Here is a 16,296-nt window from a genome sequence, read left to right on the forward strand (position 1 = left end):
AACAAGAGATAAAGAAAAATGAATTTTTATTTGCTGCCAGTTAAGAAAGTGGTGGTGCCAGTATGGAGGTGTGGGAAAAAGATGGTCTGATGATAATCCGATATGCCCTGGTTTACCTGTGTGATTTTCCTAATTTACATAAAGTACAGATTACTTAACTCAGAATTTAAGAATTAAATTTCCTGTGAGATGGGATGCCTGGGTGGCCCCGTTGGTTGAGCGTCCAACTCTTGATTTTGGATCAGGTCATGAGCTCAGGGTCATGGGATCGAGTCCCACATGGGGTTCAGCGCGAGTCTGCGTGGGATTCTCTCCCTTTCCCTCTGCCTCTCCCCCTGTTCTCTCTCTCACAAATAAATAAATAAATCTGTAAAAATAAATAAATAAAAGTAAATTTGCTTTGAAATATTTGCATTAAAATTTGCAAATTTTTTCATGTACTGGTCAATGAGGTATTACAAAGTATAGTTTGCAGAATTTGTACAAATAAAATGTCCAGAGCTTAAAATCAATTACTCCCTCTTCCATGTTGCTTAGAGTAGTGAATAATGTCATTAACAATAAAAGCAAGAAGTGTGATTGGATGGTATGGTTTTTAAATAAATGAGTGAAAATAGAAAGATAGTTATACAAAATTTTAATAAGCAAATGACATTCGTGGATTTATTCTACACCTGTTTGCATTTATTTTGACCCTTATATGTTATATATAGTTGTCTGTAAGTTTGTACAGGTTCTTGGTTTACATTAAATCCTTTAACTGTTTTAAAGCCCTATTTAAAGTGGTAACGTTATATTTCATAGAAACCTGTAAAGTGGTTGTGGCTGAAACATTTTCATGATTGGTTTAATGTAAATTTTATGTAAATGTCGTAATATTGCTAATAATAGAAACTTTAACATTTTTTAATTTAGGAGACATCAAACAGGAGCCAGGAATGTATCGGGAAGGACCCACATACCAGCGGCGGGGATCACTTCAGCTCTGGCAGTTTTTGGTAGCTCTTCTGGATGACCCTTCTAATTCTCATTTCATTGCGTGGACTGGGCGAGGCATGGAATTTAAACTGATTGAGCCTGAAGAGGTGGGTTTAGTAGATTTTTGTTAGGTAAATTGGATATATTACAATATAAAGAAACAAATATTGATTAATATGCTAAAAATGTATTTTTTTAATTTTAAAACTTTAGGGAAACCTTCTGAATTAGAAAGTGGGCAAGGGGGGGCGCCTGGGTGGCTCAGTCGGTTAAGCGACTGCCTTCGGCTCAGGTCATGATCCTGGAGTCCCGGGATCGAGTCCCGCATCGGGCTCCCTGCTCAGCAGGGAGTCTGCCTCTCTCTCTGACCCTCGCCTCTCTCATGCTCTCTATCTCATTCTCTCTTTCAAATAAATAAATAAAATCTTAAAAAAAAAAAAGAAAGTGGGCAAAGGGAAAAAAAAAGTCTACATTTAAAATAAGAAATGAATATGACCCTCATGTACATGCAAATGGAGTGTTTTCCTGAAAAACTTCTCAGTTCAATTTTTATTCTCCTCAGGTCTAGCTTTAGGCTTAAAACTACTGTTATTATTACAGCATAACCCACCGATTGCATTTTGGACCTCTACAGAAAGGTGACTTTTATATATAAAAATGTTTGTATCTTACTAAAGGTGCTTTCTCAGCTACTATTAAAATCGACTTTAGTTTACATTAGTCAAGAAAGCAATGGATGCCTTTTTTTTTTTTTTAAAGATTTTATTTATTTGTCTGAGAGAGAGAGAAAGAAAGAAAGAATGCACATAAGCAGGGGGAATGGCAGAGGGAGAAGCAGGCTCCTGGCTGAGCAAGGAGCCCGATGTGGGACTCGATCCCAGGACCCTGAGATCATGACCTGAGCTGAAGGCAGACGTTTAACCAACGGAGCCACCCAGGCATCCCTGGATGACTTGCAATTAACATGCCTATGCCTGCTTATATTGGCTGTAGGGTCTAAACACCTCAAAAACGTGTAAAATCTAGGAAGATATCCAGCTATTTTGAACCCAAAGTGATTAGTTTAGATTAGTATAGACTGGACATCTACAACCTAGGCTAATGGACCCATACATCTTAAATTTTCTGCCCTCTGAAACTGTATATTCATTCATAATCAGATAACATGTCCTTGTTTGATATCCAGAAAATAAGTCATCTTCCTTATTTAAGAGATGGTCTGATTCAAATTTGTATTAAAAGAAGTTTGAAATAAAAGGAGCTGGTTAGCATAATTATGTCTAATTCAGATTATATCAATATACTAGTAGTCTAGAGGGTTAGCTTTGCATCTCCATTGCCCTAATGAAACACACACGCACAGAGGGCCCGATATCAGAATTTGAAAATATCCATCATCTAGTATGGGCTAAGTATTTGGGTATTTGAATTTCATAGTGTGTCTAAGGCTTAATTTGTCTGTCAAAGGAAATTCATTTTTATGTAGATGTGCTTAAATGATGTAAGTGAAAGACCCGTAAAAATGTGAAGCACTAACAAAGGGAGACTGGAAACACTTAATGTAAAGTAACTTGCAAGCCCTTTAACATGATGGGAGTGTATGCTCTTCACCTCATCACACATGTTAATAATCACTGCAAGAGTTGGTTTCATCCTAGAACTGAGTACATTCAACAGGAATTTATATCAGTTATTTCCCTTTACCTACAACTAAAATGAAGTGAGCAGAAACAGAACTTTTTATTTTTGCCATATATTTGTTAAGGTGAAAAAATTACTGAATTATGTTGGTCACTACTGAGAATAAAATCCTTATGAATGTAATTAAGTTCTTTAGCAGTTGTTGACTTTCATGATGTTCAGGTTGAATGAGAAGAATAGAAGACTTGAACAGATGACCATTAACTTCATCAGATTCTGAATTTCTGTGATTTTTAAATGCACAAAAGGCATACCATTACCTCTGCTCAGTACAACAAACATTTAGATACCTTTCTGTGGAAGACTCATAAAGTAAAAAAGGGCCAGGTGATTCAGAGTCAGTAGACCATTTCCAAAAAGTAACTAACTCAGTGGTAGTTGTTCAGTAAGTACTAAGCCTCCTAAGGCTTTTGTTCACGATGAAACATCACATTTCTACTGCCTCTGCTCACTGTTGCAGTTGCTTCCATTAGGCAATGGCTGTGCCATTTAAATTTATTCTTTGGGAAGTCTTTGTGAAATTTCTTTAGCCTCTGTGGCCCACGGTCGCCCTCCTCCTTGTACCACACAGGAACTCTTTGAGGGTCTCTCTCAGCATGGCTCCTGGAAGGTGCCTCTGAAGCCATTCTTGTAGGAGATACTCCTTGGTTCATTTCTTCCTATTTCATTTTGCAGTTTAAAATGATATTGAGTGAGGCTGTCATCCTGGGCTGATGATCTGCTCAGTGTGTTTGGGTAACATTAGCAAGCACGTGCCCTTTAACATCTCTCTTTTTGAGATATTTGAGATAATGAGATGTTATTTTCAAATTCATCATAGATCCTAGGGAATTGTCTCAGGGAACAATTATTAACATAGTAAAGCATCTCTAGGTCTCAGAGAAGAAGTCTTTCAAAGTTACTCAAACTTGTTGAGCTAGAAGAGTTACCAGGAACTCTGATAACCAGGACCTGATTGTGGTTTCCAGGTTTACTGTTGGGTATTCAAACATGATTTTTAAAAATCAGTTAATGCTTGAGCTATTACATTTTCCTACTTAATTCATTTGACAGTAAGTGATTTTTTTTTTAAATTTTATGTATTCATGTATTTGAGAGAGAGAGTGTGTGAGGGGAGGAACAGAGGGAGAGGGACAAGCAGACTCCACGCGGAGCGCGGAGCCCGACATGGAACTCGATCCCACGACCCTGAGATCCTGACCTGAGCTGCAGGCAAGAGCTCGACCCTTAACTGCTTAATCAACCGTGCCACCCAAGTGCCCCAAGAGAGATTTTCCTAGTGTAGTCGCCTTTTCGGTTTCCTTACTAATAGTCGAAGTTTTCACTTGAAGGCGTATCATAAGGAAGTCACTGGAAGCGTTGCCCCCACAACACCCACTCCATGTTGAGAACGCTGCGTTGGCTTTGAGCGGTGTGGGAGGTAGTAGTGATGCGTGGCTCCCACATGAGCGCTGAGTGGGCTGAGTTGGGAGGTGGTCTAACCTATCCTGGAAATTAGTTGTGTTATTTGTTGACTTTAAGTTTCAGTCTTTTTTTGTTTTTATTCTGGTGGTAACAACATTTTGTTTGTTTGTTTGTTTGTTTTTTGTTTTTTTTCTATTTATTTATTAATTTTTTTATTCTTATGTTAATCCCCATACATTACATCATTAGTTCTAGATGAAGTGTTCCATGATTCATTGTTCGTGCACAACACCCAGTGCTCCATGCAGAATGTGCCCTCCTCAACACCCACCACCAGGCTAACCCATCCTCCCACCCCCCTCCCCTCTAGAACCCTCAGTTTGTTTTTCAGAGTCCATCGTCTCTCATGGTTCGTCCACCCCTCCTATTTCCCCCGCTACATTCTTCCCCTCCCGCTACCTTCTTCTTCTTCTTTTTTTTTTTTCTTAACATATATTGCATTATTTGTTTCAGAGGTACAGATCTGAGATTCAACAGTCTTGCACAATTCACAGCCTTGTGGTAACAACATTTCACATGGGCTCCACCCTCTTCCAAATTTTTAGGTGTCCAATACAGTATTGTTAACTGTGGGCACGCTGTGGTAGAGCAGGTTTCTAGAACTTACCTTGCCTAACTTGTCTGCATCTCGGAGGTGTTTTGGTGTGTCCCCCTTCCCCTTATGATGAATGTGACATTGAACAAATCCAAACACCTCTAAGAATATATTTTATTCTTTTAAAATGTCTCCTAATACCCACTTGTGCTGAGAATTAACTGGCATCCTAAAAGTCAGAATCTGCTTATGGTATCAAAAAAAAAAAAAAAAAAATCGTCTTTCTCTCCCTAGAGACTTCCACTGGGTTATCTTTTTTTTTTTTTTTTTTAAGATTTTTATTTACTTATTTATTTTTGTGGAAGGGAGGGAGAGAGAGAGAGAGAGAACGCACTCCAGCATGAGCAGGGTTGGGGGGGGGAGGGAGGGGCTGAGGGAGAGGGAGAAGCAGACTAAGTGGGGAGCCTGATTTGGGGCTCGATCCCAGGACCCTGGGATAATGACCTGAGCCAAAGGCAGATTCTTAACCAACTAGGCCACCCAGGCACCCTCCACAGGGTTGTCTTAAAGTTGGTTGCAAGTATTTTACTTTCTGGGTGCATCCTGGTGAATTTCTAGAGGAGAATCATTTATAAATGAAAAGGTATTCAGAAACTGGTGTTTAATTTAAGGAAATATTAAGAGTTTATTTTCATGGCCCTTCGAGGTTAGCACGCTCTTCAGTTGCCAAATCTGTTAAAGATTTGCTGATGTCCATTGTTAGGGTTTTTTTTTATTATTATTATGTTATGTTAGTCACCATACATTATATCATTAGTTTTTGATGTAGGGTTCCACAGACCTGTACCTCTGAAACAAATAAAACATTATATCTTAAAAAAAAAAAAAGAAGAAGAAGAAGATAGTAAGAAGGAGAAAATGAAGGGGGAATCGGAGGGGGAGACGAACCATGAGAGACTATGGACTCTGAAAAACAAACTGAGGGTTCTAGAGGGGAGGGGGTGGGGGATGGGTTAGCCTGGTGATGGGTATTAAAGAGGGCACGTTCTGCATGGAGCACTGGGTGTTATACGCAAACAATGAATCATTGTTAGGTTTTTAAAAGACATTTTATTTAGATAGTATGGCTTTCATTTCTTACTGCCACCCTCCCATTGCACTATTGCTTCGAACACTTAGATTAAAATGAAGTTTATCTCTGGAAAATTCGGGTGTGCCTGCCATGGTGACTGCTTGGATACGTAGTCATGTTCCCGTTACATCACATCTCTCTGCTCTTAAAGAAGTATCCTGATGCATGTGGCGAAATTACATTGTATCTTCATTCAGGAAATACAAATTAGGGAGAGAGAAAATAGCAAGGATCAGTATTTTTGAAAGAAAAAAACCCTGGGGAAAGGTAATTGCTAATAAAGTGGAGAGAGACAGAACGATCTCTCTGAAAAGCAGTCTATTTTAGGATATGTGACATAGCAACAACTTGGAATTTCATAGAAATGAAGGAAAACACTAACCCTATTAGATAATGTTCTCTTGGGGTTGCCTAGGTATGCACGACAGCTGCAGTTTCTGCTCAGACGAATAAAATACGGAAATTAATGAGAACCTGACTTTAGCTGGGGTAGCAGAAGCAGGCTGCAGGGTTCAGTGTAATGCTTCAGCCAGCCCAGGGTGGCGGTGAGGTGTGGGGGGTATGTATATATACATTGAGGAAGGAGGGTTCCTTGGAAAATTCTGCTTTGCCAGAGAAGTTGCTCCTCCAAAGCCACCTCCTCAGAAGCTCTGAGGTTTTTCACTGAACAACAAAGTGGACATTCTGCTTTAGAGATTTTTGTTTGTGGATTCATGTACGTGGTGACCTTTTCCACTTCCTTCTTATTTTTAGTATCCAATTACTGTTCTCTAAATGAATGCTTAATTCTCCACTTTAGTATTGTTTACAGTTTTATTCTGATGCTGCTTCGGGCAATAAAAATTATTTGCAGTTCAGATTATGAATTTGTATACTATTTCCTCTGTTACACATACAGTGCCACTTGTTCATTCTTTTCTTCGGTAGCAAACAGCATATTTTTTTTTTCTTTAGTTTATCATAACCTTAGAAAACACTTTTACAAAGAGATCCCTGAGCTGTTCTTGGTCTCTAGGTTTTATCAGAAAAACTAAGAAGGAAAAAACAGGCAGTATATCTCAGAATGGGAAACTTGCCTCATTTTGGTGAATTGCAGCCTGTTCATTCCCACTGTAAACACATCCCCTTATTTCCATTTGATTTTGTATCCGAAACAATAGTGACAAAGAATTGTATTGTGAAGTTGCAGAATGATCACTGCACGCCTGGTTTAAAAGCAAACCAGGACACAGGAAAATTCAGATCATGATAGCTTTTGCCTCTTTACTTATGTCTTTAATTTGGATGTGTTTTGGAAGATTTGGAAGTAACTGATTAATTCACTAATGTTTTATGAAATATCTTGATAAGGTAATACTTAACAGTACAATGTGATTCTGTTTTGGTGGCAGGTGGCCCGGCGTTGGGGCATTCAGAAAAACAGGCCAGCTATGAACTATGATAAACTTAGCCGTTCGCTTCGCTATTATTATGAGAAAGGAATCATGCAAAAGGTGAGCAGCTACAGCAGCATTAAAATTCATTGAAATGTTGCACATTAATCTGCATGTCATACTTTAAAAGCCACATGTCATTGCATTGCTGAAGCAAGGTTTTCACTCATTTTAACATATGCTTAGCTCTTGGTTTTGGGTGTATGACAAGCCTTTCTATTTATAAATCCATTGGCATTATAGACCTATGTAATAATATCTTATAGAAACTAGTAGACTTTCTGGAAGTCCCAACTTTACCGTATTTGGTAAAAAATGTTGTTTCAGTATTAATAGTCCCATATAGTCCCAGAAGTTGTCGATAGTCTGCTCCATTCTCCACAGTTACATAATTTTGAAATGCTTTTGTTTATGGATTCCAATACTAACTGAATTCTTACTTTTCCCCTTCTTGTCTGAAGTCTTGCCTGGTTTTGCTGTTTGACAGCTTAGTTACCTAAACCATTTATTAAAAATAAGTGTTTGATGTTATTTCATTGGTGAATGAAGTTAAGGTAAATGTATTTTACTTTATTTCCAATGAGCTTCTCTAAATATTTGAAGATGGCTTTTAAAAACTTATGATAAAACAAATGGAATCCACATAGAACAAAATATACAATTTTTGAAGAAGGTAATGAATAAATGAATTAAGGTAAAACGTCGGATATTTGTTATTGTTACATCCTTCAGCCTTGCATGTGTATTCATGCCTATTGTCTAGGCTGTGAACTAAGTTTATGATTTATCTCTTGTGAACATTACTGTTTTATTTTGCATCCTTTGTTCATGTGGGGGACACAAACTTAGTTATATATTGCAGATTGTGGCATATTTTTATACCACTGTAGTTACGCCAAGAAAAACCAGACCATTTGCTACATGAAACATGCTAGAATAGAGGAAACAGCTTCATTGAGTTTTTAGACCAAAGGGAATCGGTGCTCTGGAGTTTGCCAGCTCTCAGAAGTTACAGTGCCCAAGATGCTTGAAAGATAAGGCTGAATTCATTACTCACTTCTTATTTCCCTGAATCTCACCTTCAAGACATACAACCGTTACCTACCTGCTCCCCTGTCTTCTCCACCTCAACCCTGGGGTCCTTTTTTAATTCCTCCCTTCCTCCCAGCCCACCTTTACCATTTGCAGCCAAATCCTTTCAGACGCATTCCATTCCTTTCATTTCCCTCACTGTCTAGCTAATTCCTGACCCATGGAGTGGGCTGGCTGTGCAGTGGGCTGGCACTGTAGGTGCTCAGGTCCCCTGGGCAGTGGTGTGCAGATGTCAAAGAAAATGCACGCAGGATTTAGGTTTGCACACTGCCTTCTCTGTGGATCACCGTTTTGAACAGATTCCTCTCCTGCTAAATGGTGGTGCTCTTACTTCATCAAGTTGTTGTCATTATTAAATGAAATAAGGTAAAAGAAACTATTTGCAACTATTTCTTTATCAGCTAAGACAGACTAGCAAAATGTCTGTATGCAACAGAACTTTTGGCGTGCTGCTGCATAATATAAGAAAACATAGGTTGTTTAATGGTGAAACATACAAAACTGAAGTCTACTTGTAACGAGCCCAAAAATGAAGGCTTTCTACTATTTTTACAGACATGTTTACTCTTCTTCCTCACATGCCTTGAGCCATTTTCCTTGCTACCATTTGACGCACCTGTGACTCCCCCTTTGCCTCACTGATGTCCTGCCCTCTGTATAGAGTGTCTTGCCTTCTGATTGTACCCAACATCTGTACCATTCTAATGGTTAAGCAATCCTAACAGAGTCATTCAGAGGGTAATTACGCTGTCCTTAAACAAACAAACAAACAAACAAAAAACCCCTATGATGTGGAATTTTATCTTTCAGTGTGTAGGGGAAAATGTTTGTATGACCACACTTGTTTCTAAACTTAAATTATATATGTGTGTGGTGTATATTCAGGACAATTACCTGGAAAGATTAGAAATTGAAATCAAAATAATCAAATGGATCAAACATGTAGAAAAACCCTGCTTATTTCAGTAGTTCTGAAAGAGATAAGAAATGATGGAGTCTGGCTTTTAGATTGTACAGGTGTGACCTTCTATTTCAAAACTTAGAAATGCCTAGAGAAATCTGTGCACATATTTTAACAGCAGTTATTTGTGGATGATATCATGATAGATCACTATTTCTTTTGGTTTAATCTATAATTTTTTAATTTTCTGCCAGTTTTTTTATGTTACTTCTGAGATTTAAAAGGTTAACACATTAAAAAGAAATAAATAAAAGGTTAACACATAATTTAAATATCTAGTCTTTCAAAGCACAGTTCAAAAGATACTTCCTTGTTAACTTCCAATTTATCTCCCCTAAAAAAAAAATTCATGTTTTATCTATCTCAGCACTGTGATTTGGGTATATTTAATGCACAGCATTTTCTAGATTGTAATTGTATTACTAATAATGAAAGACATTATTTCCCTTGGTAATTATCAGCACTTGTTCTAAACTCCGTGACATTTAACATAGTTCCATAAATATAGTAGTAGTTCCAAAAATGTTTTTTTCGTATGAAAAATCATAGGAAGCCATGAGTTAAGGCAGATTCCTTAAGAGATTTTATAATCTTGATTGCATGCTGTACATTTTAATTCCCCACAGTGATTTATCAAATCATTTCCAATTATAACCAATAGCAACAGGTTGGATAAAAAAGCTACCAGTAGCCTGAAGCAAATACCTCTTTTTCTGTGGCTCCAAACAAAACAAAGCAGGTTATTAAAAGCTCTAAGGTCTGCAGGCCATTTTTTTTTTTTTTCTCAAAAAGCTTTGAATAAAGAAATAAAGGGAAAACTAGGATTTCATATCTTAGCTTTGTTTCTGATATTGCCTGTTTTTATTTTTATGGCAATTTCACCTTTATGAATTTAGTTTCCTTTTTATAAAGGACTAAAGTAAATGAATTTACACCAACTGCTCTGTTTGCCGTGCAATGTCCTAGAGACTTCCATCTCAGTTTTACAAGAGGCTTTCCAAAGAAGCTCTGTTTCACAAAAAAAGGGGAACTGAGGACCGATTAAGAAACATGTACAAGGGGCGCCTGGGTGGCTCAGTCGTTAAGCGTCTGCCTTCGGCTCAGGTCATAGTCCCAAGGTCCTGGAATCGAGCCCCGCATCGGGCTCCCTGCTCAGCAGGAAGCCTGCTTCTCCCTCTCCCACTCCCCCCTGCTTGTGTTCCCTCTCTCGCTGTGTCTCCCTCTGTCAAATAAATAAAATCTTAAAAAAAAAAAAGAAACATGTACAAATTCATAAAAGCTAAGTGTTCACTGTATTCAAACCTAAGAATATTCAGATTATTTGGATTCTCTAAATTGGTTCCTCTTATAAGCTAAAACATCCAGGACAAAACAGTGTTGTAAATCTTGGGTCCAGAAGAGTAGCACTCTTTGATAGTTGATTGTTATTTTCCAAACATATACAGATAGTTTACAAACCATGAACTTAACATTCTCCATGGCAAAGCAACCAGCAGTGCCTTTTTTCGATACATAGGAACCCAGAGGCATTGAATAATTTTCGCTTTTCTAAAATTACTAATCTCTGCATACACATGGAGGTTTACCTCAATGTCAGTACAAAGAATTGTATTCATACACACACCCCTCCCACCCTCCACCCCCAACCCACTCCTGTTTTTTTGAGAACCTCAGTTTTGTCTGTTAATGGAGGGGGGGTTGCATATTTGTTTCACTCAATTGTTTATAACTTCCTAGAGAAACATTAGTCTTCAAAATTTAAGTTTGGGACATGTCATTCCCTACAAATTATGGTATTTCTCCTTTATTTCAGGCAGCTCTCACATTTCTTTTTCTCATTTCCTCCCTATGCATTGTATATTTTAAATTCCCTTCACTTTTTTACACCTCTTACTTCAGTTTGACGCTTTACACACATCCTTAACTTCTGTCTAATGCATCTTGCCTTCATTTTTAAAAGTGTTGTACCCAAGATAATGCTGTCCTCTTGATCCATCTTTCATTTAAATAAGGCTATGCATCTTTTGGTTTTTTTTTTTTTTTTTTTTGGTGAGCATACACAGTGCCAAAAAAAAAAAAAAAAAACAGAGAGAGAAAGAAAAGAACCAGTTCACCCTGTGAATCAGTGAGTCACTAGTCTTGTCTTATTAAGAACACAGCACATTTTTCTTTTAAGGTTTGGAAGTTTAGGTTTTCTACAATTTCAGAAATGTAATATTAAGAGGGAGACACTACACCTTAAAGGTCCAGTTATTTTATAAATAAAGATATAACCATTTAAAGCAAAGGACACAAAATTTCACTGTGAGATACCTGCATGAAATCATTGATTTTTTCCCCCCTGAAATAACAATGTAAGTTTACCTTTATATTAAAACAAGCAAACTGCTAAGCTTTCTAGCTGTGCCTGGAATGAATGTAATTACTCAAGGTCAATCATTACTCAAGGCCGCATTTCCCTCTCTTGGACTGAAGTTCATTGCACAAAGTAAGGACTTTTTTTTTTTGCTTTCATGGATATCTTTTAACATTTGGCTGCTTTCCTTTTGTTATGCTTCCTTTCTGACATATTAAACCATGTTTTTGTTCTTTTCTTTCCCTGCTCTTCCCCATTTGGGGATTGTGAAGATTGTGGTTCTGTTGAGGTTAATTGACATATAACCTTATGTCAGTTTCAGGTGCACAACCTAGTCATTCACTGTCTGTATATATCGTGACATGATCACTCTGGTAAGCTTAGTTAACATCTGTCACCATACGTAAGGATGGGTTTTTCTCTTCCGTATTTTCATCAGGTGGCCGGAGAGAGATATGTCTACAAATTTGTCTGTGATCCGGAAGCCCTGTTCTCCATGGCCTTCCCAGATAATCAGCGCCCACTGCTGAAGACGGACATGGAACGTCACATCAATGAAGAAGACACGGTGCCTCTGTCTCACTTTGACGAGAGCATGGCCTACATGCCCGAAGGGGGCTGCTGCAACCCCCACCCCTACAATGAAGGCTACGTGTATTAACACAAGTGACAGTCACGCAGGGCCTCCTCGCGCTTCTCCTCTTTTTGCAGGATGCAGAGACTCTCTGAGTTCTCTTCAATCTTCGTTTGATTTTTGTTGTTTGTATTTTATTTTTAAATAATAATACACAAAAAGGGGCTTTCCTGTTGCATTATTCTATGGTCTGCCATGGACTGCGCACTTTATTTGAGGGTGGGTAGGTGTAATCTAAACATTTATTCTGTGTAACAGGAAGATAATGGGTGAATGGGTGGGGGAATATGGGGATTACTTTTTACTTAGGCTTGGGATGGGGTCCTACAGGTTTTAAGTATGATGAAGCTATATCATGTTTATTTGATTTCATAACAACATAAGAAAGTGTTCATTTTCTCTGGGTATCTATGGTACAGTTAATTCACATTGTGTAAATACCCACTTGGAGACTATTTGCCTTGGGCATTTTCCCCTCTCATTTCTGAGTCTCTGCAAGGTGTACAAAAAACAAACAAAAACAAAAAAAACTTAAAAAAAAAAACAAAAAAACACACAAAAAAAACCTACTGTAAATGGCAGTTTACCTGTTAGAAATGACTGGTTTTGTACCTGTTGTAAAAAGGTATTTAGAGATCGCATTTGCTGTTTTTTGTTTTGTTTTGCTTCCTATCTGACTCACAGAGGATAACCGTAAAATGGGTAATTCTCTCTGAAGTTGAGTGATCACCATGACTGTACATGAGGGGCACAGTTTTGGACTCTGGCTCCAAAGCGAGTCACAGGCCAGTAGCATTCCGTGTACCTGGTGCCACCTTGCTGTTGAGACGCAAATCATACTGTCATTTAAATATTTTGAAGCCCATTTCAGTTAAATAATGATCTGTCATGGTCCTTTGAGATCTTCATTTAAATGTTAAATCTGGGATCACAATGAAGCAAAAAAAAAAAAGAAAATCTATCTCACTTCCTTGAGTACATAAAGAAACATTATTTAATCGATAAGAATTAACTGTACTAAATCACATATTATGCTGTTCTAGATACAGCAAGCACTCCTTAAGAAAAATATCCAATACACTAAATAGGTACTATAGTAATTTTTAGACATGGTGCCCGTTGATATGCATTTAAACCTTTTACTGCTGTGTTATGTTGATAACATATATAAATATTAGATAATGCTAATGCTTCTGCTGCTGTCTTTTCTGTAATATTCTCTTTCATGCTGAATTTACTATGACCATTTATAAGCAATGCAGTGAACTACAGATAGCATTTCAGGACAAAATAGATGACTCCAACCATTTATTGCTTAAAAAATAGCTTATGCCATGCTATGCTCTGAGCAGCTTTTATGCACATTGACAAATGAAGAGTAAGCTCCAGCTTGCTAAGGGAAACTGTGGAAACTTTTGTAACTTTTGGTGAAACAGAAAATTTACAAACTGTCAAAGAAGCTGAGGAAGTTGCTGTACGACATACTGCTGGCGCTGATACCTTGTTTTGGACACTTGGACACTTGTGTAAATGTGATTGGATTGTTTGAAAGACGAACTTAAAGATTTAAAGTTTCAAAGGTTTTTGTTCTGTTTGTGTTTGGCATTTGGAGAAAATAACTGAAAGCAGGATATGTTGTTTCATTCACCTTGGACAAAAAAAAAAAAAGTAAATGGTGTTATAATATCTTTGAATAGCTTGCTAAACCGTTCAAACAAGAAGCCTGAATTTTGTCCAATCCATCAATATCCCAGAGGAACAACATTTTTTAAGCGCCTACAGTGAAATGTTAAGAAAAAAAAAATCCTAAACACAAAGCCAAAATGAACCTATAAAAGCATTTCTTGACGAGCACAGGAAAGATTGTCGAAAGATGATTTCCTGGCTACCCCGTTTTCCAGCATGGCACGGATCACAGCTCCTGTATCTAAACTGAACGGTTATTGGGAAGCCCACATACCGTAATCAATACTACTCACATTTAATCCTACAAAAGGGCCTATTTTAATTTCAACATATGTAGTAACCTGTGATTTCAATGATTGTTCTGCATATACCTTATATATCATTTGGCCCACTATGGGCTAATAAGTATGCCTTAAAAATGAGAACTCCCCCCCCACTATGCTCATATGGCCATTTACAGCACTTAGAATAAAAACAAATTTTAAAATATTAAGCTAAAGATTTATTGGAAAGAGAATTAACATATTTGGAGAAATTGAAGGAGTAATTAAAAGTGGGTCTTTAAAATACCATCTAAATGAAATTGTATTGAGGATTCTTTTTCTTTTTTTCCCCTTTTTCTTTTTTTCCTTTTTCTTTTTTCTTTTTAAAGTTCTGGTTCTAATTTCCCATTGGGGAAGAATTGGACTATGAGTTATCTTAAGGGATCAAGGAAGAACTGGTATTAATTATATAATATTTAAGGACAAACTATTTTTCTGCTTCAGGTAGTGACTCACAAAACAATGAGTAATTGGCCAACATTAAGGATATTTCCAATACAGAAGGGTTCAAAACATTGCATTATAAACTCTTTTGGGAAATGTATTCCAAAGTTTTCTTTTTTTTTTTTAAGTTCTGTTTTTATTCTACTTTTTGTTTGCTTGTTTTTATTTTCAGATAGATTAATAAATCTGGCAGCTGATTTCTGCAAGATTCTCGTGTTTTGAATTTCTAATTGAATTGGCTACTCAAACATAGAAAATTAATTAAAAATATAACATTTTCCTTCAACTTGGTAAAATAAACTAAAAGAAATATCTCCCCTAGTGTTTGCCATGTGTTGATGATGACAAGCTATTGCCCAGGAGACTGATTCCAACGAAGAATCAAAGAATATTATATCCTGAATAACTAATTAAAAATGACTTTCTGTAAGTTATGCCTATGAAAAATGCTGAAAAATAAAAATCCACAAAGCTAACAGTGCAGATCAGTTCTCTCAAATCCTAGAAGGATTTTAGAGGTCATTTATTTGAACCTCCTTTTTACAGATTGTTTTAACTTTCTTGTAGCTGCTATAACAAAGTTAATGGTCTGAAGCTACACAAATGTGTCCTTTTATAGTCCTGAAGATCAGAAATCCAAAATGAGTCTAAAGGTGCTAAAATCAAAGTGTGTGTGTAGGACCTGTTCCTTTTCAAAGGCTCCAGGGGAGAATCCCATTTTAACTTCTTCCACTTTTAGAGGCTGCTGACGTTTCTGGCTTCCAGCTCCCGGCTCCTGGCTTGGTCACTCCAATGTCTGTTTCTGTGGTCACATCCCTTTGTCTACTAAAGTCTGTTCTTCCTCTGCCTACCTCTTCTAAGGACACTTGTGATTTCATTTAAGGTCTAGCCTGGATAATCTCTCCCTCTCAAGATCTTTAACTCGATCATATCTTGGAAGTCAATATCATTTATGGGTTCCCAGGATCAGGACGTGGCTATGGAGGAGCATGAGGAGGGTGCTGTTACTCAGCCTGTCATGTAGATGAAGACACTAGTAAAAACACTAATTGATTTACCTATGGGCAAAAAAAGTTCTATTGTTGGAGGTAGGATTAGAAGTTACCGAAGAACATTTTTGTTTACCATTGAAATAGTTTTACTTCTTAGAAATGGTACTGAAAGCATTCTATTAAAGTTCGCCTGTTCCACTAAAGCATCTGGTAATGGCATCAAGCTTTTACGTGATTTAATAACCCCTCATGTAAATATTAGGTAATGAGAGAAAAAAAGTAAGGTGTGATAATTACAGAGTAGTAGCACAGTTAATTCTGTTGTCCAAGCCAGAGATATATTTTTTAAATAAATTTCTTTTTGTGCTAGAATGACTTGTTACTATACGATCTTAACATCTGTAAGGGATTCCTATTTTTTAGGTGAGGATTACAGAGTATGTCTGTCACTCAAAAGAACAATTCTAAAATATGAGTCAACTAATCTTTATACGACAAGGACAGAAATCTTTTACCCACTGTTATAGTGTTTAATTAGATCATGGGAGTTTCTAAAATGAGTTAC

The 16,296-nt window shown here is 37.2% G+C and overlaps 1 protein-coding gene across 5 annotated transcripts in view; it reads left to right on the top strand.

The window, feature by feature from the left end:
- Window positions 1-14,945, top strand: part of ETV1 (ETS variant transcription factor 1) — a 97,121-nt gene extending 82,176 nt beyond the window's left edge. For all 5 annotated transcript variants that reach the window (XM_081800466.1, XM_081800467.1, XM_081800470.1 and 2 more), the window contains 3 exons: window positions 916-1,085; window positions 7,202-7,303; window positions 12,092-14,945. In XM_081800466.1, the coding sequence (XP_081656592.1) occupies window positions 916-1,085; window positions 7,202-7,303; window positions 12,092-12,313 (494 nt within the window). In that variant the 3' untranslated portion in view covers window positions 12,314-14,945. The remainder of the gene's footprint in view (window positions 1-915; window positions 1,086-7,201; window positions 7,304-12,091) is intronic.
- The last annotated feature ends 1,351 nt before the right edge of the window (window positions 14,946-16,296 follow it).

This window comes from Leptonychotes weddellii, chromosome 12 (genome assembly GCF_054177405.1).
Source record: "Leptonychotes weddellii isolate Sample4059 chromosome 12, ASM5417740v2, whole genome shotgun sequence".
Classification (NCBI taxonomy): domain Eukaryota; kingdom Metazoa; phylum Chordata; class Mammalia; order Carnivora; family Phocidae; genus Leptonychotes; species Leptonychotes weddellii.